The 25,453-nt window shown below is 40.6% G+C and overlaps 2 protein-coding genes across 2 annotated transcripts in view; one reads left to right on the plus strand and one right to left on the minus strand.

The window, feature by feature from the left end:
• Positions 1-15,654, plus strand: part of slc49a3 (solute carrier family 49 member 3) — a 23,300-nt gene extending 7,646 nt beyond the window's left edge. Inside the window, exons 4-10 of the mRNA XM_084953829.1 lie at positions 1,307-1,383; positions 4,453-4,590; positions 6,663-6,779; positions 7,062-7,214; positions 10,885-11,042; positions 11,623-11,726; positions 13,146-15,654. Of these exons, the coding sequence (XP_084809955.1) occupies positions 1,307-1,383; positions 4,453-4,590; positions 6,663-6,779; positions 7,062-7,214; positions 10,885-11,042; positions 11,623-11,726; positions 13,146-13,348 (950 nt within the window). The 3' untranslated portion in view covers positions 13,349-15,654. The remainder of the gene's footprint in view (positions 1-1,306; positions 1,384-4,452; positions 4,591-6,662; positions 6,780-7,061; positions 7,215-10,884; positions 11,043-11,622; positions 11,727-13,145) is intronic.
• On the minus strand, positions 15,373-25,451 carry ncbp1 (nuclear cap binding protein subunit 1). Its single transcript, XM_084953819.1, has 23 exons — positions 25,282-25,451; positions 23,290-23,378; positions 22,983-23,083; positions 22,733-22,889; positions 22,529-22,636; positions 22,146-22,267; positions 21,983-22,052; positions 21,609-21,824; positions 21,436-21,533; positions 21,250-21,313; positions 21,041-21,151; positions 20,201-20,265; positions 20,048-20,110; positions 19,885-19,959; positions 19,497-19,600; positions 19,285-19,407; positions 19,068-19,170; positions 18,753-18,846; positions 18,563-18,666; positions 18,357-18,474; positions 18,108-18,248; positions 17,126-17,239; positions 15,373-15,932 (listed from the first exon to the last, which is right to left on the minus strand). Exons 1-23 carry the CDS (start codon positions 25,313-25,315, stop codon positions 15,819-15,821), a joined length of 2,388 nt encoding a protein of 795 aa, XP_084809945.1. The 5' UTR covers positions 25,316-25,451; the 3' UTR covers positions 15,373-15,818.
• Positions 25,452-25,453: the final 2 nt, after the last annotated feature.

A 25,453-nucleotide genomic window follows, 5' to 3' on the forward strand; every position in this document is an offset into this window, starting at 1 on the left:
GAATGACTGCATCAAACTGATAAATACCTGTTAAAAATGCTGAGTAACAATCTAATCTAATCTTCTTGGATGCTTAAAATAACTACCAAAAAAACATCAATCAAAGCAGCCAAACACCAAACTTTGAGCCTTTTTGAACCTAACCCTGGCTACGGCTGTTATGAAGCTGGAAGTTATCTATGAAGGTCAGATCTTTAACACTGGAGTCTGTGGGCACTGAGTTGTGGCTCCTGATTGTGGTGGTTCTAGTGTTCTCGTGTAACATTTGGGCAAACTATGGCCCGAGGGCCAGAACCGGGCTGTGGACATATCAGTCTGGGCTCTAATGTTCACAAAGCAAAACTAAACAACCTCAACCCTCGTGTGTTTTCTGCAATGAGATAAATGCATTTGCTCTAGTGGTAAATACATATAAATGAAACCTTCATACAGCATTTAAATGGATTGCTTTATGTTACAGCACAGCATATAGACAGAAAAAAGTCCAGATTTCCTCATAGAAAGTTCTAGGACCTGTTCTAACTTTTCATCATTAACACTTTTACTTTTCACATGATTTATTCCTGAGGGAATATTTTTTCCAGCTTTCATGGAATTTCTTGACAGCAGGAACAACAGAGCTAACTTTAAAATTTCTTTTTCTTTGTTGGCCACCTGCTAACTGTGCAGTTTTAGAAATGTGAAGGCTGCTGATGGTGGGTTTTTACCCCTCACCTGTAAACGGCCGATGGGGTAATGTTGTGAATCGGGCAGGACACCCAAGTTTGTAACTGCGATAACTCAACATAACTCTTGTGAATGCATGAACTTGAGAACAAGGCTACGTAACATTCTAGCCACCACCATTATTTTTTATTTTATTTATTTATTTATTTTTAAATTTTAATATGCGATAAATAGAAAATGCACAATTAAGGACAGGGAGACTTCAAAAGTTGTCATGTTTCTTAATCCTTTTGGAGTTTTAATGGGTAAAACCACTGTAGTTAAATAAAGGCTGGTTTGATCATCATGGTCATTCTTATTTTTTGTGTTGTGCTTATGCTCCCTGAAGGTTTGCTTACAAAGCGCTTTCATTTTAGCATGTCAGCAAACTCCTGTGTGGACGCAGCTGTTACATTATTAAAATGACTACTAACAAGGTATATTGATATGTATGCCTGTTAAAGACATTAAAATGGGAAGCTGATGTTAAAGGGTGATTAAAGGTCAGATATGTTGCTCAGATGTTGTGTTGTGAATGAAACAGGGAACAGAAAGTGATATAGGACAGCAGTAAAACTCCACTTCTCTTTTTTGTCCTCAGCTAATCCCCTGGGAATCCTCCTCGCTAACATAATCTCTCCTGTGATGGCTGAAACATCTGCACAGATCCCAAAGCTGGTGAGTTTAACAAAGAAACCTTTGGTGTTCAGAAAGCAGAGTAGACTGTGATGCTTATAATAAATGAGAACACCAGTAATCAGACAACTGGGTTTGGCTGGTATATAAAAAGATTTGTGAGTGTGAAGGACATTGGTGGTTGTGACCAGTGTTGGGTAAGTTACTTTAAATTAGTAACTTAGTTACATTACTAGTTACTTCTATCAAAAGTAACTCAGTTACTTCAAGTTACTCGTTACTTTCAGAGTAACTAGTTACTAGGGAAAGTAACTTGTTAATGTGTTGCTTCCATAACTGGATACCCAGCAAGATTGCCAGTCTTCTAGCTTTCTTACTTGCCACACGTGCATTGTGCCACCTACCAATAGAAAAGAAAAAATAATGTGCCCATTTCCACAAGAGAAATCCCACACCTGGACCGTTGTTGACCGCTGCATGATTCTAGCCTGCTCGTCGTGGTGCTTTGATTGTACTCAGAACTCGGAAATTCTGCCTTCTGAATAGGAAGATGTAGGTAACACCAGACTGCAGATGAGCTGCATACAGAGCTGGACTGGGACAAAAAAATCGTCCTGGGGATTTTGACTAGAGACTGGCTCACCATTATAGGAAATATCATAAAGCCTCTGAATGAAAATAAACACTGTTGTGACAGTGATGTACACTGTTCTGATGGTATATATGTATCAATCTATCAATTGTTTGTTGTAAGACTCATATAATTATTTTTTTTAAAAGCGAGACATTTTAAATGAGAATAAGAAAGAAAAGTATTTCCTTGTGCCCCCCTTTCCCTGTTAATGCCCTACATGGACCCCTGGCAACACTTTGCTAGACCCGCCCCTGCACAGTTACCAGCTGTCAGCTACTTAGAAAAGGATCCTGGTGTTATTTATCTCTTAGAAACAGTTCATAACTTCCCTTCAACTCATTCATGTCACCTAAAAGGTAAACCTGTTTCTCCATCAAGTAAGTAAGTAAGTAAAATTTTATTTATATAGCACATTTCTAGATAGAAATCACAAAGTGCTTTACAAGATATAACAGATTATAAAAAGAAAAAAACAAACAAACAAGATACAAACAAAGCTAGCAAAAAGCATCATCAACTGCTCAGCTCTGATGATGAATAAATTCTAACAACAGCTGATCAAGCTTAAACGTGCTGCTGTTGTTTAGCGCGACATCCGGTGGTTTCCTCTTTCTAGCGGAAAGTGGGCGATAAATAAACGAGAGACGATCAGCTGATCATTGATCAGTTTCACGATTGAAGTAGAAACAGGAGAGGGAGGGGGGAGAATGAGAGAAGAAGAGGCAGCTGTGCAGCGCAAACACAGAATAACTCCAGCTTTGTGTCTTTTTCATTGTAGATGTCCGGGACAAACTGTTCCTTTTCACCTCAATACCAAACGCCTAATATTTTCTCTTAATTCGAGACGATTCCGTTTTTACGGGATGGTTGGCAACTCTAATAATTAACCGTATGAACAAAATAAAGTTCAACAGTAACATAGCACCCACCCAGCTGTATAGAAACTCCGTCATGCTAGCTAGTACGCGGTACGAAAAAGTATAACGAAAATAAACTCCACCTAAACTTGGTTCATATCTGACCCAGATAGACTGCAGTCATAACTTCTTACCTGAAGTTCAGTTCACCTGACACTCTCGGACTGGCGGCCGCTCCGTCTCTCCTCTTGCCTCCCTTTTCCTTCATCCACCTGCTGGCCTCCACCACTTGCTAATGTTATTGAATCTGTGGAAGCTCCGCGATGCCACCACACGAAGTAACGAATAACGAGCCTATTTAAATCCCAGTAACGAGTAACGCGTTCCTGGTTTTGGCATAATAACTAGTTACCGTGCTCGTTACCACAATAATAACGTAGTTACTGTAACGCGTTACTTAATAACGCGTTAGTCCCAACACTGGTTGTGACAGATCCCCAGAGTATTACAAGACAAGTGCTCTAATACACTGATTGGCCACAACATTCAAACCAACAGCACAATGTTTCGCCTGCCATAATGTTTGTGCATCAGGCCCAGATCCTACAGGACAAGACAATGCTGTGTTATGTGCATTACACCGAGAGACTCCTGTCCACAGGGAGTGCTATTTTTTTTTTTTTTTTTTTTTTTTTACCCAGATCTACACTATATATTAAAGATGATGGAAGCTCCTAGCATCCACTCAGACAACAGAAAGTCAATGATGGCAACTTCAAATGACGATGGTTAACATAACTGCCGGCGAGTGGGCGGGTCCTGATTTACATTTTTCTCAGCTTTGAGGCGAGCAAATTGAAGTGACTACTGATATATAAGCAGGTGGCAGTTACATTAGGCAACCAGAGCGTGGATTATGCACTACAGCCAGCAGGGAGCATGTCCTCTAGTCTAGCCAGGTTATTTTATAGGTTTATATAGTTTGTAGTTACACACGGCTGTTCATTCTGTAAATTTAAGTCAAAGCAGGCATTAAACGGGGTAGCTTTATTGTTGTGATTCATGAATCGTTACCATAGAAGCGGAAACCACTCTTCAGTTTCTCAGATCAAAACTCGGATGGCAACGGCTAAAACGCTCAGCTCGAGTCATCAAAAATGCGAAATGTCCATCATTTATATACAGTTTGTGTCCCAAGCATAAAATTGTATTAATAGAAAATGATTAATGTTATTCATTTCACCTGTCATTGCTTTTAATGTTGTGGCTTGTCAGTGTACATAAAACTGAAATATGGCTCTGGTCACCTCGGCTGCTAACGAAGATAAATGGTGTTTGATTTAAGCTGCAGTCACCCATTTATCATCACAATATTTGTTTTTCCTTTTCTTTCGCTAACCCTTCTTGACTGGTAACTGTCTGGTATGGGCAAAATTATTAAAACCTTTAAAAAGCTCTTGTTTTGGATTCAGGTGATTGCTGCAGAGAACTGTGTGACTGCACCTTCTCACCCTGCACTCTGCTTCTGATCTCCTCACCTTCTAATGATGATAAATTGTGTCAGATAAGGTGCAATCACCCATTATTCTTTACGTTATGTGTGTTTCTCTCCTCTTCCAGCTTCTAGCCTATGCAATACCGACATGCATCATCTGTGTCCTAGCAACAGTGGGGATACGCAGCAGTGCCCCCCCGACGCCGCCCTCAGCCAGCGCAGAGACCTCCAACTCAGAGCCGTTTGTACAAGGGATCAAGCTGGTAAGAAAACACAAAGCAGAAAAACACTTCTAAACATTTGAGTGCAAACAGAGCCTGAGGTGTCTCATTGAGCCATATTTACTGATTTACTGCTTAACTGATATTTCAGTTATTCTAATCTCTGAAACTGAAGATTCATTTGGCTTTAGAGTGAATTTCAGTTCACAGTTCTGTTCAGTTCTGGCCCTCAACTTTACTGTTGTTTCACACTTTGGATCTGTTATTAGTGTGGTCAAAACTGGCCTAGTATCATGAATAACAAACTAAAGACCTCTGCTTCCTGTGAGCCTAACCATGGAGGGGTGTTTAAGATGTTTTTAGACATATCCTACAACTGTTAAGCTAGTCCTGCCTGTAATTATCTTACTGTTACAGTTAGTCAGTATTTAAGCAGATAAAAACAAGTCGAATTAAAGCTATTAAAAAACACAATCCAGGTAAATGTTATAACTTCAGCTGCTCGGCTGATTTATTTCTGGTGAAAATGTAGCTTAGCACTCTTCATGTGAGATTTTCTTTTCTTTTTTGCTGTAAGTGATTATGAATTTTAAAAACTCAAATGTCTGAAATATTTAATTACATAACTATATAATATTCTTTCCATACACGTGTTTAGAATAGACAGTGATTATAAGTGATCATTAGCCTGTTCTGCATCTCCGTCTGATGGTTTAACCCCACCACCACTCCAGCATCCACCTGCATGCTCCTGCAGTGTAATTACTCTTATCCCCTTAATTTCTCTGCATGTCATTTTTGTACAGAGTGACGCCAAACTGGAGTTATATTATTCTTTAAGCTAAAATGTCAAAACCAATCAAACAAGCTCCTAAATGACGTGACAACAAAACCTGAAGTATCTACCTCTGTCATTACTGGTACACTTCAGCAAATGTAATGATAGACTCGGATAAAGCAAATTTTGCTTTTTTGATACCTTTTTTAAAAATTTCTATTTAATTTGATTTATATAACACCAAACACAACAGCACTCACCTCAAGGAGTAGTATGTCATAAAGTAAAGAACCTTCAATAACAGCAAGAAAACCCAAACAATCAAACACCCCCCTTTGGGTGAGCTCTTGGCAACAGTGGGAAGGAAAAACTCCCTTTTAACAGGAAGAAACCTGCAGCAGAACCAGGCTCAGGGAGGGGCGGGGCCATCTGCCGTGACTGGTTGGAGATGATAACACAAAATAAATTAACAGAAAAACTCATAATTTAGTTTATTTTCTTAATTTATGTAGCACCAATAACAATAGCCAACAATCAGACTATTCCACATGAGCAAACACCTAGGAGCTTAGCGATAGTGGAGAGGAAGAGCCCCATTTTAACAGGAAGAGACCTTCAGCAGAAACCAGGCTTGGGGAGGGGGTTGGCATCTGCATCTAAGAGGAGCATGGAGAGACCACGAACAACAAACTCAACAAAATACAAACTGCAGGAGGGAAGACAAAAGTTAATGACCAACACTTGCGGCATCTGACATTGACATAAATAATAAATGATAATGAAAATAACGATCAATTTCAAACCCCACTGACATTTCCAGCAGCAGCAGTGATTTCGCTGACAGTGACATTTGCGAGCGCTCGTCTGGCTGCACTGATGCCGTTTCTTCCTGCAGCGACTGACATTTCCATCGGCAGCAGTGACGTCTCTAACAGAGGCGGCGATGAGTGTCTCTGAAGTGAGGATGTTCTCTCTGCATCCGTGACATTTCCCCCCAAACGTGCCGCTCATACTTTCCCTGCACCTGCTGTGATTATCTCTCTATACAGTACGCAGCTTTTGTTATTAATGCGAGTTGCACAGTACTGATTTTAGCATCTTATTTCCCAACAACACAGTTTGTGCACTATGTCTGCAGGCTCTGCACAAATGTGTTTGCATTTCCTGTGCCAGGTGAGCGTGGAGTCGCAGACAGAGTAAACAGCAGCCAGCACGCCGTTGTTTCACCGCTTCATTTCATTTTCTTTGCACATGTTTCCCTTGTTGATGTTGCCGCAGTGCGCTTGTTTTCCCCTGAGGCTTCTCTTACAAATCGTCCGGTCTGTTTCTTCTGTAGTTACTGACGAACAGAGCCTACCTCGTCCTGCTGCTTTGCTTCGGCTCAGGGATCGCCGTTTTCACCTGCTTCTCCACGCTGCTGGATCAGATCCTGTGTGTAAAAGGATACACCAACGTAAGTATATGCCAGGAGAAAGACTCCAAATCAATGTCATTGAAGGATAAATGGGAAAAAAAAGCAACCCAGACGGTATATTTGAGACTAGATGGTGGTGCTGTTACAATAAATTAAGAAAAATGTTGATGAATGTGTAATTTCTTTGCACAGTAATCTAACATCTTATTGAACGAAGTGAAAGAAAGCTTTTCCCAGTCTTGCATAGATGCTATTTGCTGTAGAAAACATGACTTATAACAGTTATTTACCTACTGAACCTATCAAATCTGACCACTGCAGGACTTTGCTGGGTTGTGCGGCGCCCTCTTCATTGTGTTTGGCATCATCGGCGCCGGTATTCTGGGTCTCTATGTCGACAAAACCAAGAAGTTCATGGAAGCCACAAAGATCAACATGAGCTTCTGTGCTGTGGCGTGCATCGCCTTCTCAGTGGTGAGAACATTCATTTATTACACAAAGAAAAGTAGCTGGTCCCTGACTGTTCGTCAGGCCAGGAAGAAGGCTCTGCATTAAGACTTTTGATAGTTACACTCACTGAGGGGCAAAGGTAGAAAGTAACGAAGTACAAATACTTCGTTACTTTACTTAAATAGAATTTTCAGGTATCTGCACTTCACACGGAGAGAAACGAGAGTGAGGTAACTTAGAGATGGAAAAAGATGTAGGAGGACAGGAGAGGAAGACGAGAGGTTAGATTTAAAGGCAAGGACTGCTGAGTGGTGTTTTGATAAACTGCAGATTTAAAGCTTGCATGTGATGTCTTCATTTGAATTTTTATATAACGTGTTTTGATAAATTATCAAGTGTATTCACACTAGCCAGTGTTTCATGATCATCCCTCCTGTCTGCTTTCCCACTGACCACTGCTAATACTACCTCTGATGATCTTGGCTTAAGTATGCTTCAGTCCATCTCAGCATTTCAGCTCCACCTCAGCCTCCTTCATTTTCTCTTTCATGCACAAAGCACTCTTGCAGAGCACGATGTTCTTGTTTTTAAGCATTTTGTGGCTTTATTTGTGAAGCGGTGACATGCTGTCCTCTCACATGCTGTATAGATTTGCTAATTACTTACAGTGATTTTCATGGATACAGCTGTCATTGATTAAGAGTCCTCTTCCAGTTCACACAACTGTTCCCGGGCACAGCATATAAACTAGACTTCGGATGCTACAGATCGGCTAATGTGAGAATGACCTAATACTGGGTACTGTTTATCCTAAAAAAGTCTTGGTCCTGGATCAAATCAAGCGACTGTCAAGTTTATGAAACTATTAAGCCTTTTGTTATGATATGGAGTGTAAACTGTGACCATAAAGACGGGCGCATAGTGAGCAGGAATAATCTATGGCATAAAAACCATTGGACTGATTGATAGATCTCAAAACAGCCATTCACCACTGAAGCTGGCTCCAAAGGTGAGTCAGTCGCCAGTCTTCTGCTGTTGTTCTGAGTTTTAGAGACTGCTGCAATGGAAATCTAGGAAATTATGGATATTTTCTTTTTCTCCTCTGATTTTGATATTTAATATGAACATTAATGCTGAACTCTTTTCAGCAGGATTGTATTCATTTCACGACAGATTTTAATGATTATTTCTTAATCTAAAGTATTTTTTGTGTGCTGACACACAAACCATGCTGTCAGAAATGTGCTGCAGATTCTTGAAGTTAATTTTTTGTCTATATTAAAACTGGTAAACGCCTCTCACAGACTAACGTACAGTTTTTTTTCCAGGCAGACGTTTATATTTGCGTGAAGTGTATGTCAGACAGAAGTTGAGGGCGCTTAAAGGAAATGGAAAGAGTCAGTGTTTGATGTGCAAACACTTTGAAGAGAAGGCTTGTTTGGTCTTTTTATCAGGTTATGCTGACAGCTCTGTTATGTTAATGCAGTGTTTCAGTAAAATACAGCATAAATTAAAATTCTATATCAGGTTATTGAGAGGACATAAAGAGAACTGTCTTCAGACGAGGGATTTATATGCAGCAGACAGTAACTCAAATAAACACAAATAATTTACTCCATATACTTTCTTAAATGCTCAAAACCCTTCTTCTCCAGTATTATGGACAAAATAATGAACTTTTAAAATGATCGTTAACTGGTATAAAAGACAAAAAACAGTGATGTGAAGGTGAAAGTCTCACACCAACTAATGTGTGTTACATAAATTGAAAAAATTAACTTGAAAGTCAGGAAAATGTTATGTTATGAATAGGGATGGGTATCGTTTAGGTTTTATCCGATACCGGTGCAAAACCGGTACTTTTGAAACGGTGCCGGTGCTTAAAGAATGGAGAACACAAAATTGGTCCAAAAACCTCTCATATTCAGCTGTTTTTTTGTAAAAAGATAACAATGTTAGCCTTTTCTGCAGCTATGGGGCATATATGGTATCACTCTGGGCTGGAAGCAGTGCTTAAACAATGGAAAAAACACAAACTTTGTCCAAAAACCTCTCATGTTTAGCTGTTTTCCACTTTTTCTTTGGTCATTTTAGCCTTTTTGGCCAGGGTGAAGGGAGTATCTGCCATCAAACAAGAAGACAGCCGCATGTAGCTATGATGATGTTTGCTAGTTCACCTTACATGCATTAATGTAATAACGTGGTTAGCCTACTCAACGTAAATTACACACGAACAACATTAAGCTACTGACCCAGAGAAGAACGGCTGCTGCTGCTGCCATCATCATCCGTCATCATTTCTGCTACACTGGCAGGGCTAGGGGCCAGGACTCTCCTCTTCGGGTTTTTGGGGGATGTTGCTAACTCCGGTCCGATAACAGGCAACCCACCCGCAGTAGATGTGCATGGTGTGAGGGCTCGCAGCAAGCTATCAAATACGGTGCATTTTTTGGCTTTTAAAAAAAAACGCTATGCGTCGCCAGGTGTTTCATCAGATTCGAGGTGTTACCTCCTTTGCACAGTATCACAGTATCAGCTTAAAGCACTTGTTGCAGGCTGCTGAGTTTGCATATTTTGCTGTGAAGTACAGCCAGACTTTTGACCGCTTTGCCTTGGGCGTTTTTAATCTGTAGCTCTGCTCTAAAAGAACGTACATACCTGGGCCCGCCTACTATCCTCGGAAACGTAAAATGATTGGCTAGAATCTAAAGTGTATCACAGCTCAGGAAAAAAAAGCACCGAAATTAAGCACCGAAATGTGCGCTGCTTTTCGGTCTGGTTACTACCGTTTATGTCAGAACCGGTGCCATCATGGCACCGGATACCGGTACCCATCCCTAGTTATGAATATAGTAGTCTGGGGTTTTTTGCCCTCCTTGGAGCTCACATTGCCTTTCCAATTTAATGGAAAGGCATGTTTTCATCACAGGAAACTGAACTAACATTAGGAAAATTCCACTGAGGAGCCACTTTGGTCCATCAGTAAAATGACTCTGGCATATGCTCTCACACATTTCCAGGTGCGAGGAAGGGAACAAGGAAATGTGTAGCTTATAAATTAAATATAAATATTTAAAAAATAATAATAAATACAGCCTGTATGTAAATACATCTAAATGTACAGAGTTGGATATGCATTAAAATTTAGGTACTAGAAGACGAGCGACTGGTATGAATCAATGACTGAATTTAATCAAAGCTCTCCTATAAACACTTGAAAACAAGCTTCGAGAATCTCCAGGACTTTATTTGGGTATTTATTCTGAAGCATTAATGGTCAGTGGTCATCAAGAAGGCTGCGTGTCGTCAGTGAGAGGTGATGAAAAGTTTTAAAAAGCTTTTTCCCTCACAGGTTTTAATTCGTCTCCCACTGACTCTCACTTCTAATGTGTCTGACTTAATAGAAAGAAATTAAAAAGCTGTGGGTGCCAGCGAGCCCCAAAATAAACAAGTCTGTAGTTTATTGATTGTAAACGCAGTTAAACAACCCCTGTTTAAATACACGAGGGTGGCAGAATATTAAGAACGCTCGAGAGTGACCAAGAGTGGCCATCCAGTATGTAAACCTTCACCTGAGTGTTAAAACAAAAAGACTCAGGTGACTCTGTTGATGTACTTTAATATGTGGAAAAACATATATTATATTGTATCAAAGCCTAAAAGACCCCCTTTCTTTCTGGTCCCGGCCTCTCAGGTGTCTCTGATGCCGCAGCAGAAAGTCGCCGTGGCCGCCGTCTGCTCTTTCTTCGGCTTTTTCGGTTTTTCCATCTACCCGGTTGCCATGGAGCTGTCGGTGGAGTGTTCGTATCCCGTTGGAGAGGCCACGTCAGCTGGACTCGTCTTTGTATCGGGGTACTAATGTCTGAGCAACACATACTTATGGTTTTATCTCATTTTTTAAAAATACTGGAGTTCTTGCAAAATTCTGCTGTAAATCATCCTGAAGATTGTAAAACCACTTCAGAGACAATATGAGGAATGTATTTATCATCTAATTGTGTCTTAAAGTCTTATTAAAGAATGGGGGGAACTAAATTTTCACTAAATCTTCAAACGACGAGTCATCTTAGAAAATCTTTGTCTAGTTTTTATTTTTTATTTTTGGCTTTAATTTTGCAGGAGATTGCTTGCTGTAAAAATCAGCTGCTTAGAAGACATCATAACAAATGGCTTTCATATTTGTGCTGTCACCTGCAAAATGTTTTGGGTCACTGTTGTAGGTGTTTAAGTAAAATGTAGCCTGACGTCACCTGGAGATGCACTCAAAGGCTTTCAGCTTTTCATGACCCATTTAAAAAGTTTGTGCTGCTGTTGACAGATCATGTTATATCAGGTGTGCCTGTAGTCGACCATGTGCCTCAGAGATTAGATAGTAAATAGAAAAATGTGAAGTTGCATTACTGAGACTGATGTGACCGTTTTCTTCTTCCAGACAGGTTCAGTCGGTTGTCTACATCGTCCTCCTTCAAGCTCTGACCACACGGCTCGCAGACTCTCCCCTGTCCACTTGCGGGGAAGCAGCCTTGAGCTGGAAGGGTAGGTCGCACGATGTTACATCAAACCTCTGTCTGCTGCTGGTCGGTTTAAAGTTTATTGATGTGCATTAGTTTAATCTGAGGTCCGTGCTGGATAGAGTCAGTCCCAAAGTCCCAAACTCTTTCATGGCATGCATTTCTAATTTCTCTTTGCTATTTGGGCTGATTGCGACCTGATGAATGTAAAAACAAAGAATTACCTGATTTTGTTTTTTTGTTTTTTTTTGTTTTGTTTTTGGGTTTTTTTGTACCTGATTTTGGTTTCTGAGAAAAATGAGATCCACATATGAGGACATTCGCTTGAAATTTTGATAGAACAGTGACAGTATAACGTCCTTGTAAGTGGATGTCAGGCCCTTGTAGAGCAAAATTTAGTATTTTGGTCTAGACAACCCAAAATGTGATGTCCACATATGTGGACACAAGGTCCTAGGAGGTTAAACCAAGTTTCCAGTTTTAATATTTAGCAGATCCACCCTGCTGCAGTCACTGTTCAAAGCTGACGTCCCAGCTCATCTTTCAAATATCATGATCCATTTAATGATAATTTTCTGTTACTGACTGAAATTCTTTTTAAAGTCTTTTAGTCTTTTAAATGTCATTTTACTTGATCAACAATTCAAAACATTCATAATTGGGATAAACTCATTTCTAAGAAACAAATGTATCCAGAAAATATTTTTAGTTTTTATTTCCTTTTTGTAGCTCAGAGATTATCAGGGGTATGAAGTCCATAAGACTAATCAGTTCCTGTTTAAATTAAAAAAAAAAAATATTGCCAGACAAGAAGAGTATTATTTTTCTCATTTGATGAGGGATTCATTTAAAAAATAAAAGAACAAGCTGAGCTGTCGGAAGAAAAATAATCAAATTAAATTTCAGTTCTATTAACATAGCGCCGATTTCACAACAGGACACTTCATACTCTATGATAGGGACTGCAATCTTAGAAAGACCATTCTATGAGCAAACACCCTTTTTAATAGGAAGAAACCTCCGGCAGAAACTGGCTCAGGGAGAGGAGGCCATCTGCTGCAACGAATGGCGGTGAGGGGAGGAAGACTGGGCAAAAGACACGCCGTGGAAGAGAGCCAGAGATTAATAATAAGAGCAATTTGAAAATATTGCCTGACTTTTTACATTATTAGTATTTCTACCATGATCACAGTGGGAATTACAGCACATTTAAAAAAAAAAAAAAAAAAAAAAGAGTCATTAAAGCACTTTACTCCAATTTTCACACATAATGCTCACATTGAACCCTTGGGTGGGCCAGTTTTGACTTTGGAGCTGTATGAACCTAGAGCCATGTACACAAGAAGCCTCCATGAAAGTGGAAATGTTTTGTAATAGACGCGTAGTGTCTTTGAGGAGAGTGTTTGGACTAAAACTCGACCTTCCTGTCGTCTCCTACCCTCAGTGCCCATGATGGTGATGGCAGGGCTGTGCACTCTGTTCACCTGCTGCTTCCTCGTCTTCTTCAACACCCGCTACAGGCGACTGGAGGCCGAAGAACAAGCGACTTACGGGACCAGAGAGAGCCAGCATCTATACAGGAATGAGCACCCTCCGTGGAGGCGTGAAGCTGCTGACAATACAGAGGAAACATGCCACTATGAGTGAGAGCAGAAAGGTACTCGAACAGATGATCTTTTTTTGTTTTGTTTTTGTTTTTTAAATAAAGATGTTTGTGTGTAGTTTGATTAAGTCACAAACTTTTGGTACATTGTTGGATGTAACAAGTAAATAATCCAAATTTCCAATCCTCAAAAAAAAGTTTAAATTATTATTTTCCAGCCACTTTGGCATGTAAATAATCTGTGTGAATACATTAAAATAATTTCCTTCTTCTTTTTCTTCTCATAATAATATTATTATTATTATTATTATTATTATTATTATTATTATTATTATGAGAAGAAAAAGAAGGAAATTATTTTAATACAGGACACTGCACTTTTACTCACTCAGATTTAATATAAAGGTGAAGAAATGTTACCTCAAAATGAAGTTCGTTGTGTACACGGGTATAAAACACCCACCCACACCTGACCAGGTACAGTAGAGTGAATGGTAATGGGAGTTCGGTGCTTTGTTACACAACCTGCTTTTATGGATTAAGTTAAATTTCACATGTAGACCACATGTGTCAGCATTCATGTATCCACTGTCCTTCAGTGCACTCCACTTTAGTCTTACAGTCTTCCTTTGAACAGCAAACACGTAAAGGTCATAAACTGTGAGTCACATGACTCAGCACACTCGTTCGTGTGCAGATTCATTTTGCCTCTCAGGGACTGACTTTGTGCCGTCAGTCAGCACTCGTGCTGCTTGAAATAACTCCTGATGCCATCCTATTACAGTGAGAGACTTGACTTTATAGATCGTAGGAAGGAAACTTGCGTACATTTTTGAAAACTCACTGTATTAACCACAAATATTCTCCAGATATCATGTATTAACTTTACGTGTTAAATGGGTTTTCTGCAGGTTTCTGAAAACTGTTTTTCAAACATGACTACCTGAATGTTGTTAAAAATAAACATAACATCTTTCTACCGCTGTAAAAAATAAAATTTAGAAAAAAAAAAAAAAAACCTCCTAAAAAGTGTTTTAACCACTTTAATGCTTTCTTTTTGTAAATGTGTGGCCTTCTTAAGGACTGCAGATGTGCAGATGTTTTAAAACCCTTGAATAATGTTGAAACCTCACAGGTGAGACGTGGGCTTTGTGCAATAAAAGAAAACAGTGTTTCAGCTGTGGGGCACTTTATGACAAAAAACATGTACACAGTAAATAAGAACACTTTTCTAAATCATGTTCATTTTATTTTTTACCATTAAATTTGTTAATCTTTCCTACTTGAGTTTGTTCATGTTACTGAGTTCAAATTTGATGCTTTCTTTGAGCTAAGCGGCAACAGGACAGGATACTGATGCTTTGCCTCATTTTGTGCAAAGGTTGACAGGACTGTGCAGTACACTCTGAGTACCTTGCAGAATCCCGTCTCTACAATAAAATTCATTTGATTCATCAAGTTTTATGGCATTAATTCATGCAGTTCTCTTAAAGTCCTACAACAGCTTCTTATTGTTTATTCAGATTCAGCTTTGCAAAACTAAACTGCACTGCCATGTTCTTTTAAGAGACAAGAGGCTGTGTCCTCAAACTCTTCCTAACACGCAATACTTGATCAGTCTTTGTCTAATTGTACTGTTATCAAATGACATGCTAACCAAGGCCTGTAGAGTCTGAGGAGTCATGAGCTTTCTGGAGTTACTGACTCGGTCTGCTTGCTTCAATCTATGGGGTGAATTTCTGCTCCTGTGATGATTGTGGAATTGCCTGAATACACACCCGATTGCTCCAGAGCGGCAAACTGACAAAGCTTCTGCATTTATAGAGGTGCTCAAGCTTGCTGATGATAAATGAAGTGGATTAGATTAGCAGTACCTCTTAGTTCTATGAAAGCAGTAAGGCTGTACTTATGCACTTAAGCACTAGATGTTGTGTAAATGTTTACTTGTCCTTTTTAGGCATTTATAACAATATTTCAATTTTTATTTACATTGGTATGTTCAGATAACCTCAAACTGGATGCTCCCCCCCATTCTGTATTTTCATGAAGACTCAATAACACAAACGAGTGGATGGATAAAGACTCTGTAGAGCTTTAATTACTTCCCAATTCCACATAAAACAAATATAAAAAAGTAGAGCACTCTCTAGATTCAGAATCAGTCAGAACCGACCTGGAACCTCCCTTCCTATGAAGATTATTTCTGTAGCTCCGTCTTCATACAGTTTTTAAAAAGATCCATTCATAACAATACGGCCAGGAGGTAAAAATAAACTAAAGAGAAAACAAAGAAAAATACATCCAAAAAAAAAAAAAGGAGCGCTACCACAAATTAAAGATTTTCTCAACAGACATCCTCTGATGTGGCTGCACATGAGTGAAATAAATGGCACCAGACAGGAAAATAAAAATAAAACTGAAGAGGAGATTCTTGATGCAAGAGCTGGTTTTTCTAATGTGTCGCTTCATCACATCGGGTGAACACAAGTACACATTTCATCGGGATCGTGCGTCTCAAAGCTGCAGGGCGCAGAACTGCTGGTACACGGCCAGGATGTGGTGGTCGAGCTCGGCGGTGAACAGCAGATTCTCCAGGGTTCCCATGTACTGCTGGATGGTCGCGTGGTGCTGCAGAACGAGGGGGAGACGTCACAATAGAGTTCACAGAGTGAGTTTAGGGTAAAGCTAGCCTTGGTTTCCATATTCAGATACATTAAAGGTACAGAACTTAGCAGTGTGTGAAAAGATTTTTCTTCCCCCCCCCCAAAATGTCTCTTTTGGTAGTAAAGGGTTCCAGCCCGTTCTCCTGTTGAACCAAAAGCCAACTGGAACTGAGTGAATTACATAAAGCTGGCATGTTTATATTGGCTCATGTCCAGCACAGCAGTGAATCTGAAGTTCGGTGCCTGAATCGCTGATTTGCCTCATGTTTACAGTGCTACTCTTAGCATCTTAAAGCATGCACCTGAGCCTGAGGTTCTGCTGGACATCTCTTCCTGTTAAAAGAGTCGTTCCTTCCCCCACTTGCCAAATGCTGCTAGGTCCCTCAAAATGAAGGGCCTTTAGTTTATAGCAGGGGTGGGCAACTCCAGGCCTCAAGGGCCGGTGTCCTGCAGGTTTTAGATGTGTCCTTGATCCAACACAGCTGATTTAAATGGCTAAATTACCTCCTCAGCATGTCTTGAAGATCTCTAGAGGCCTGGTAATGAACTAATCATTTGATTCAGGTGTGTAGACCCAGGGTGAGATCTAAAACCTGCAGGACACCGGCCCTCGAGGCCTGGAGTTGCCCACCCCTGGTTTATAATATAAGGAACCCCTATGTTGTTAATTAAATAAGAAAAAAATAAATAAATTGGATAATAGAAGACAAAGTAGCCTTTATAAATGAGATTCCAGCCTCTCTGCTCTATCAGATATTTTAGATTTTTAGAGTCAGAGTGGCTCACTTTGCATGTAAGCACTACTGGCCTGCATGCAGTGTGCTATGCATGCTTGAAATTACATAATTTTTTATTTAGTTTTTTTTTTTTTTAATGAAAATGTGGCAGACAACTTCGTCATTTATATTATTCTGATTTTCCAAGTAGCTTTATGGATGCCGTAAGTCCCATTGAACCTAATAATGTGTGTGAAATTTGTGTTTGTCTCAAAAGTCTAGAAAGAAAGAAAGAAACTACAAAGAAAGAAATTGCTTGTCCTTTTCCGGAGGAGCAGAGAAAGTCAAAATTTTTACTCATCCAAAGAAAACTAAAATCAGACTAAGTGGATATTAATAAAAGAAATCTAATGATGTGTGTGAGAGTGTTTTGTGCTTTTACCATGAGGAAGATTTGCTGCAGCCGCTCGATGCAGTTTTTGTACCAGGGCGTGCTGATGTCAACGCTGCCCGTTTCACAGCGAACCAGGTGCTCCGTCAACAGCATGATGAAACGCTAAGGATGGGGAAAAGCCTAATTTAAAAATGCTTTTATGGAGCAAGCTTTTATCTTTGCATTTTAATCTCTTCAGCTCGAGAAAGAAGAGAGTCGGCAGTGGTGACTGTCATGACGCTGGCAACCATTTTAGCCTACACGAATCCAGGAAGTTTAACAACCTTGGAGTATTCAGTTCCAGAAAAACTGATCAGTCAGCTCTGAGTGTGTTCACTCTAAGTGATCGCATTTATCTTTTAAAACATCGTCTGTTACTGTGGTCCGATATGAGCTTTGACCTTGTCTCTCTAATGAGGAAATGAAATAAAGTGGCAGTCAGCTGCTTTGGTGACGAGAGGAGGCCAAAACCAGAAACTGAACCAGAGTTTAACTTCCGTTGTTGGGGAACTGAGAACTTAAAATTTTAACTCATGGTTAACAACCTCAGTTTTTACCGATTCCACTTTCTGGAACACAACCCTGGTAGAAAATCAATTCTGTTCAGAGATTTTTTTTGTCTAATCCCAGAATTTAATCCGTCCCCTCATTCTTCCTTCACCAACATTTGACTGAGCCAGAGGAGGCGGGTCAGATTCAAACCCAGCAGTTGTTTCATGTGTCTTCACTTGTGATGATATAGATCTAACCCTTTCTACAGTGCTGTTAGCACACAATGTGTAGGAGCAATCAGCTGCAGTGATGTGGGGATCTGCTCAGATTTAGCACAGACACAAGCCACTTGACACAGGGCCACTAGAGGGCACTACAGAAGATTAAATCCCTTGTTTACTTCCACCTGCAGGAGTTGCATAAGTTAGAGAGCTGGCACCAGCAGTGCTGCAACCTTGAAACCGGTTATGTAGTTAAGATAAACTGAAGTCTTCCGTACCTGGAAGATGACAAGGAAGAGGTTTTTCTGCTCGCTCTGAGCAGACTCCACCTTCTCCTGGAGCCTCTCGATCTGCTCCTCCAGCTGACCCTCCTCATCTTCACTGTTCTTGTCCATATCCTCGTCGTCCCCGCTGTCGCGCTAGTAGTGAACAAAAATTTGAATTGAATTCATTTTACACAATTTGTTCATTATTTTAAGTTTAATGTTAAAATCATGATGATTGCGTATTGGGGGGGGGGGGGTTACCCTCTTGTGCTGCTGTTTCTCCAGTTTGTCTTTGGCCTCCTCCAGCTCCTTCTGGATCTTCTGCACGTGTTTGTTCATCTTTCGGATGGTCGAATGCAGGATCTCCCAGATGAAAAGTCTAGATGAGGCACAAAGTCTTTCAGTTTACAGAGAAGACGCTGCGCTCGCGTCATGAGAGCTAAAACCTAAACATCTGCGTGTCCCACCTGGTGAACTCGTGGGCCATGTCCTGAGAGAAGAGCCAGTTGGCGACTGCAGCACAGTCCACAACCTGCGTCCGAATCAATTTGTCCACCAACACGGCGATCATCTGCCAATCAGCAGAGTTTACATGAACCACAAAAAAAAAAAAAAGAACTGGCTTCATTTACATGCTCGTGGGTCTGTTTGTTGTACCTGCGGGTGGTTCCTCCACACTTCATACAACACTTTGAGGAGGTGCAGCTTTCCCTCGTCACTGTTGGCCAGAGTCTTCAGGATCTCGTGAAACCTGAAAGCAATCAGACGCAGGTGAGGCCAGCAGCTCTCCAGTCACTGCATGTGCATTCAGAGCATAAAAAGCAACTAAATTAAATAATTTTCTTTTTATTTCAGCTCTTAACAAATAATAGTTTCTGGCACTTTGTATAACAGCAGAAAAACATCTGATGCATCTCTCTGTATCATAGATGAATACAATACAACATTTTGGTGGCAACAGATGTTCCTTACTTGCCGAGTGCACTGAACGAGTGGCTGAAGGATTTGGCTGCTAGGTTGAGCAGAGTCTGCAGGAACACGTCGATCTTCAGAGGATTGAAGCTCTCGCCCTCGTCTGGAGGGACCGAGAAAGAAATGTAATCAAAGAAGGGAGAAGTGTAGGAGAAAGACAGCACTGCACAAATGAACTTTTCATGCAGCAGCAAGTAAAACGAAACAGGAAACAAACCATCATCATCTTCCTGGTTGGGGTTGGGGACCTCTTTGAGGACGGTGAGGATCTCTTCGTTAGTTGCTCTGTTCTTGATGGCGTTACTGACGGTGATGGACATGGGGTAACCCGGTAACGAGGCTATGAAGCAGCAGAGTCCAGTATTTAGTTATCAGTCTGCTCCTTTTTGTTTTTAAGTAACAAGAAAACAAAATGTCTGGCAGTCTTACAGGCGCTTTCGTCTACATATTTATATGTAAAGATGGGGTCAGCAGGAATGAGGGCCGAAAAGGTTGGAGGCACGATGTCCACTATCCTCTGGTGGTATGAAAGTCTGCGATTAAAGCAGCACAACAGAGAACAGCAGAGAAATGAGCAAAAACAGACGTTCTTTCCCCTACAATTTTCTAATCCAAAGGGATTTTTAAATGTTTTCTTGTTATTGTACTCTCTTCCCAGCCTTACTTCTTCCCTATAGTGGCCCTGATACACCGTCACAAACACTCAAGATAAAGAAGATAAACCCTCTCCAACTATATTACTACACCTGACTCTCGTGTCCTGATCTCCTCTACAGGACTGGAAAACTCAAAGAAAGCATAAATAGTGCCCCAATACCTCATGCACTTCTCTAGAACCTCTTTGACAAACTTGGGCTTGGGTTTCTCTAGATCCACGGTCAAGCAGTCAGACCTTTAAGACAAAGCATGATTTAGGTTATAATATTAAAAAGACAAAACATAAATACAGCCACTTTAAATGCTCCCAGTCAGTCACTCACCAGTCATCCCAGCTCCATCGGAACTGGAAGTTGCTCAAATGATGAGAAAACCAGTTGATTAGTCTGCAAAAATTAGCAGTGTGATCACATTAGAGTTAAATGAGAGTCAGGAAACCTCTTTGTACTGTTAAAGTTAAGACACAGAAACATTACCGGTCTATGCAGGTGGTGTTCATGGTGTCCAGTCTCATGTAAAGCATCTCTGTGGCTTGGGCCAACTAACGGGCAGGTGTTAAGGCTCCAATAACAACTTCTAATTGTTAAACCTTTAACAATTTCCCAACTATAGTGTGTTTTCTACATATGTGCTCATTGAGACAAGTCAAATCTGATCTCCATTTGTGTCCTTTCACAGACACTTCTACTCATTAAGCTCCTTGTTGTGTTACAGTTAGTGAGTTCAAGTTAACTGAACTGCCCATAGGAGTGAATGTGTGTGAATGGTTGTCTGTCTCTCCCTTAATCAGGCTGGCAACCTGTCCCGGGGCGTACCCCACCTCTCGCTGTATGGTAGCTGGGATAGGCTCCAGCCCCGACAAGGATAAGCGGATGAGAATGGATGCCCTAGAAGAATTATTCAATTTGATCGCGACATGGCAAATATGTGTTTTTGCATTATCTGGTGCATATTTTTGCTGCCTGTATTAAATTATTATGAAGAAAATGTCACAGGAACAACAGAGAGGAGAATCCAGTCACACATTTGACTCAAATGCTAACCTTTTAGCCCCACAGCCAAGGTTACCCACGATAAACTATTTCACCAAACTCTCAGCGTCTCAGTATTGAATCCTGGGGTTTGAACATGGATTACATAAGACCGACTGCTAAAATACTTAGGCCCTGTTAATCTCTCAAACTAATCTAAATCTAAATTAAAGATGGCCACGGTTGCCTTTTGCAACAGTTTGGTGTATTTAATTCAAACAAGTGTTCAAATTTTTCAAAGGAGCAGCTAAAGGTTATTTTTTAACATAAAATAATCAAGGATACAACTTGGGGCAACGATCCGGGCTGCAGTTTGCAGAGCTCGATCAGCAGTGTGGTGTACATGACATCGATGTGAGGCGGCGAGGGCAACTGGAAAAGTTCCCCAAAGATCACCTAAAAGAAGAAAAAAAGCCAAAAGGCCAGCAGATTAGACTAAAACAGCTCTGCACTGTTTCTACTTTTTGATGCCAGAAACAAGAAAGAAAATATACCTCGACGATATGATAGTTGAGTGGGATCTTATTTTTCCCTGGGTAGCTGAGGAGCTGGGCAGCGCTGAGCGTTAGAAATGGAACAACAAAAAATTAGTTTAAGCATTTTAGCAAAAAATTTATACGAGTGACTATTTATTCACACATTCAGGTTTAAACAAAAAACAAAAAGCCCTCATTACTCACCATGTTTTCCTCTCTTTCCAGTGAGTTTTGATAATGCAGTGCAGGTTTTCCTCTATAACAAATCTCTCCACAGAATGGCTGCCGGGCATAACAGGTCCCTGAACAGAAAGAGATGAATATGTAAAAAGTTGCAGAAGAAGAGTTTGACAGACAGCGTTTTATCTGTAATGAACCTCTGGGGCGTCGGTGTAGTCAAACATGCGGAAGATGACCCGGGGCATGGGGTACTGGGCGTCAGGCATGTGGCCCGGTGGGGTGAAGGGGGGCAGGTTGTGTTGCAGGGCCTCGCAGAGCACGCTGTCAAAGGCGATGTAGGGACGAAGAATGTGACGCTCCTGCCAGCGGTCTTTCTTCAGCTTCTGAATCTGAGCCCAAAGGCAGTCCAGGTACTGGAGGAAAGAAGATACGATCCGTTTACTCAGACGAAAACAAACATTACTGTATCCAAACAGCAAGCTCTAGTAAACATGAGGCCATAAGGAGACACTTTTACTGTTTTGACCATTGCACATATTTGCTGTTGTTTAACCGACTGCAAGACTCTCACCTCCTCTTGTGGATGGGGTTTATCTGCAGTCCACACCTGCAGCATGGGGACATGGGTCTTTACTCTCCTCCTGAAAAATGTGGATGTAGCCAAGAATAAAAACGAAACAACGGCAGCAAACGATGATTGCTTAATTAAAATCTAACCAAACCGGGGAACGTACTTGAGGTAGCCTTCGATCTGGCTGAGGAGCCGGTCCATCTCCACGTCCTTCTTCTCATAGAGCTCCTTCCCGACCCAGGGCAGACAGGACAGGACGACGTACACAAACCAGTCTGACCGAACCTGACAAAAAAGAGACCAGTTAAAGGACTGGATCATAATCCACCACAATGTGACTGTGACACAGCCATGGACTAGTGAAAAAAGATCAAAATGTGCTCCATAATGATAAAGACTCACCAAAATTAAAAGAAAGAAAGAAACAGATAAATCACATAATTACTATTTTAATGTAAGGTCTGGCTCAAATGTGAACATTACAAATTATTTAAATTGCTTTTGGGTACCATGCAGCTTGTTTTACACCATAAACCATCTGCCTACCTGTGGCACATCTTCCTCCTGAGTAACACTGACAAAGTTTTCAAACATGGCCACCATAGAGGGAGCAGCAATCACGTGGCAGTTGACCAAATCAGACAGAAAACGCACCTAAAGAAAGAGATGTCATTATGAAAAATAAATACAAAGTGGCCATGTTAATTAGTTTAAAAGCAATCTGTAGGATTATTATAAAAGCCAGCATACCAAGTAAACAGCTTCACTGTACAAGTTGTTTTTTAACGTCTCCTTCAACTGCCTGATCATGGCCTCAACGAACTCGCCCCCAAAGTTGTAGTTCCTGGCGTTAAGGAGGCCGACTAAGGTCGTATAAACGGTCAGCTTCTCGGGCAGGAGGCGGGCACTGTCAACAAATGACAACATATAATGACTGCCGCCACACAAAACACACTTGCAAAATTTATTAGAAATCAAAGGGTGAGAGGTGTGAACGTACACAGCACATAAAATGCGCAGAATTTTGCTTTTGTAGTTTGGGAGGTCTGCCTCTAAGACGCCAGCGAGGCCCTCCAGGTTGCTCTCGAGGGATGATGTGCTCTGTAAGGAAATATTTTCGCACAAGAGCAATTTGTTACTAGAAAGCAATTTAACACAAAGCAAAGAAGACCTAAAAAGAACATTCTGGCATTTACTTTTAGAAGCAAAGTTTTGCACTGAACTTGTGAAGCTCATCTCTCTAGAGTGGAAAATGAAGCTACTCATCCTGAAAATAAAAATGTGTCCTTCCTGTAGAGTCTCCTTACCTTTTCCCCAACACGACATATCAGTGACTCCAGACGGTCTTCGATCTCAATCGGCTCCGATGTTCTCCTCCTCTTATGGGCTTGACCTCCTGGAAAGGTGAAAGAGTAACACAATAATCAGAGCCAGAAGAGGCTCAACCAGCTCCTGTAGGAATTATCTGTCAGTTTCTCTTAGCCAGTGCACTCTTAAAAAGAGATTTTTAATCTCAATGAGTCTTTTCAAAGTTAGGATGATAAATTCTCCGCTGTGTTCATCAGTTACACTGTCATGTCACGTTCAGTGGTTTTCAGACAGCACAGGACTATGAATTAAACAATGGTCTGATAAAATAAAGCTATGTGAAGTTCAGAAAAGTACACTTACACTGTCATTTAAAGAATAAGAGCATTAACAAAACATAAATCCAGCAATTGAATTGAACATTTAAAGGGGACCAAATTATTTTTACATCATTTTTTTCTTTATTTTCTGTTATTTATATAAAGGTTTATTAACACTGTTAATATATTAAAAGTAAGGATGTAGTCTCGAGTGGTTGTTTGTTATGTCTTATCAAACCAAACAGCACTGTATCAACAGCGTTCTCTTTCTGGGATTAATAAGTTATTTTCCTGGTGTCGCATGCAGACTGCCACACCTAACAGAAGTTCTATACTTGTCTTAAGTGCACGGCGTAGGTACTTCATACTAGCAAACTCCTTCAAAATCTGATGACTTAACCTGATGTGCACCTTCCTGGAAAAGAAACTACACATCACACTACACAACTCATTAAAGGGCTTCAGCCCTAAATATATGTCCGAGTTGTTTTATAGATACAAACCCTAAGGTTTGCAAGATCTGGTCACCTAATACTGCTTGAATCTGAAACAAAACAGGCTAATAAAGCACTTAGCTGCTATGCTGTTAACCAGGGGTGTCAAACATAAGGGCCAGGGGCCACAATCGGCCCAGGAAATACTCCAGTCTGGCCTCCATGGGCAGCTTTCAAAAGTGTGAAGGAGGGCATTAATTCTGGCTTCTTGATTGTATTTTCATAACTTTTATAGGTTTTTATACAGATAAAGAACTCCATGGCCACTGATCCTATGCCAAAGTAATTAAGCAACAGGTGAACAATTAAATGACAGATATGTTTCCGTTTACTGTACAAATGTATCATTTTTAAAAGAGAGACGTGACAAAAAAAAAGACAGGGTATTTTCTGTGAATTAACAAAAACTGTTTTATAATTCAAACTGTATGTGCCACTGTATGCGGCTATGTGTGAGCCATGACACAAAATAACTTTTGACATCTCTGCTTTTTATTACCATCATTGCTATTATTGTATTTGCTATGAATATTACTACTATTTCTGCATTTCCCTTCTTTTCTGTTTTAATCTTAATCTTGAAAAGCATCTTGAATGACTGTAGTATTTGAAAAGTGCTATATTAAGAAACTTGCTTTGCCCATGTACATATGCAAAGTTACCATAGTCCCAGATTAAGAGAAGAGATCTGATTTAATCTTTAAACAGACCAGGTCCCATTTAATTTCAGGATCTTGCACTCTGCGGGAAAACATTTGATATTTTTAGATGATTTTCCCCGCCCATAAATCTAGGTCCATAGTTAAACTTTCAATCAGATGTTAACGCTAAATCTCGTGCATGTTTTGAAGTGTTTGGTTACCGCCCCCATAGTCGCTGACTACGATGATTAACGCCAGCTAATCCTGCAGCTAGCTGCACCGGTTCATTTTGCGGCTGCATGTGACTGTTTGAGCACTTTTCTCGCTTTCAGTGCGCCACAATGTGACTGAATACTGCGGTCATCACTGGTTTTGAACTTTTTGGATCTCGCTGATAAAACCCAAACATTAAACTAGTAAAATAACCCTCCCAACAGTGCGCAGGGGACGCATGAAAAGCTCGCTAACGCCAGCTAGCCACCGCTGGTTAGCCTAACGGTGTGAATAACACACGCCGTTAACGTGCACCGACTCACCGTCGTTCTCATCGCTGTGCCGCCTCCTGGACATGTTTCACCCCGCTTCGATGTGAATGTAACAAAGCCAAAATATGTGTTGAACGAGAAACAAAACAATGAGTCCGTTAAACGAGTTTATCTATGGATCATTCAGCAGCCAGCCGCTCAGAGAAAAATAAAAGCGGTCTGA

Source organism: Perissodus microlepis, chromosome 2 (assembly GCF_051167445.1).
Source record: "Perissodus microlepis isolate ML-2025 ecotype Zambia chromosome 2, ASM5116744v1, whole genome shotgun sequence".
NCBI lineage: Eukaryota > Metazoa > Chordata > Actinopteri > Cichliformes > Cichlidae > Perissodus > Perissodus microlepis.

Coding starts and splice junctions, on each gene's coding strand:
- ncbp1 (XM_084953819.1), bottom strand. CDS start 25,315: ATGTCCAGGAGGCGGCACAGCGATGAGAACGACG. Junction 18,847..19,067: donor TCGTTCAGTGCACTCGGCAA/GTAAGGAACATC, acceptor GATTGCTTTCAG/GTTTCACGAGATCCTGAAGA. Junction 18,667..18,752: donor TGTGGAGGAACCACCCGCAG/GTACAACAAACA, acceptor GCTGATTGGCAG/ATGATCGCCGTGTTGGTGGA.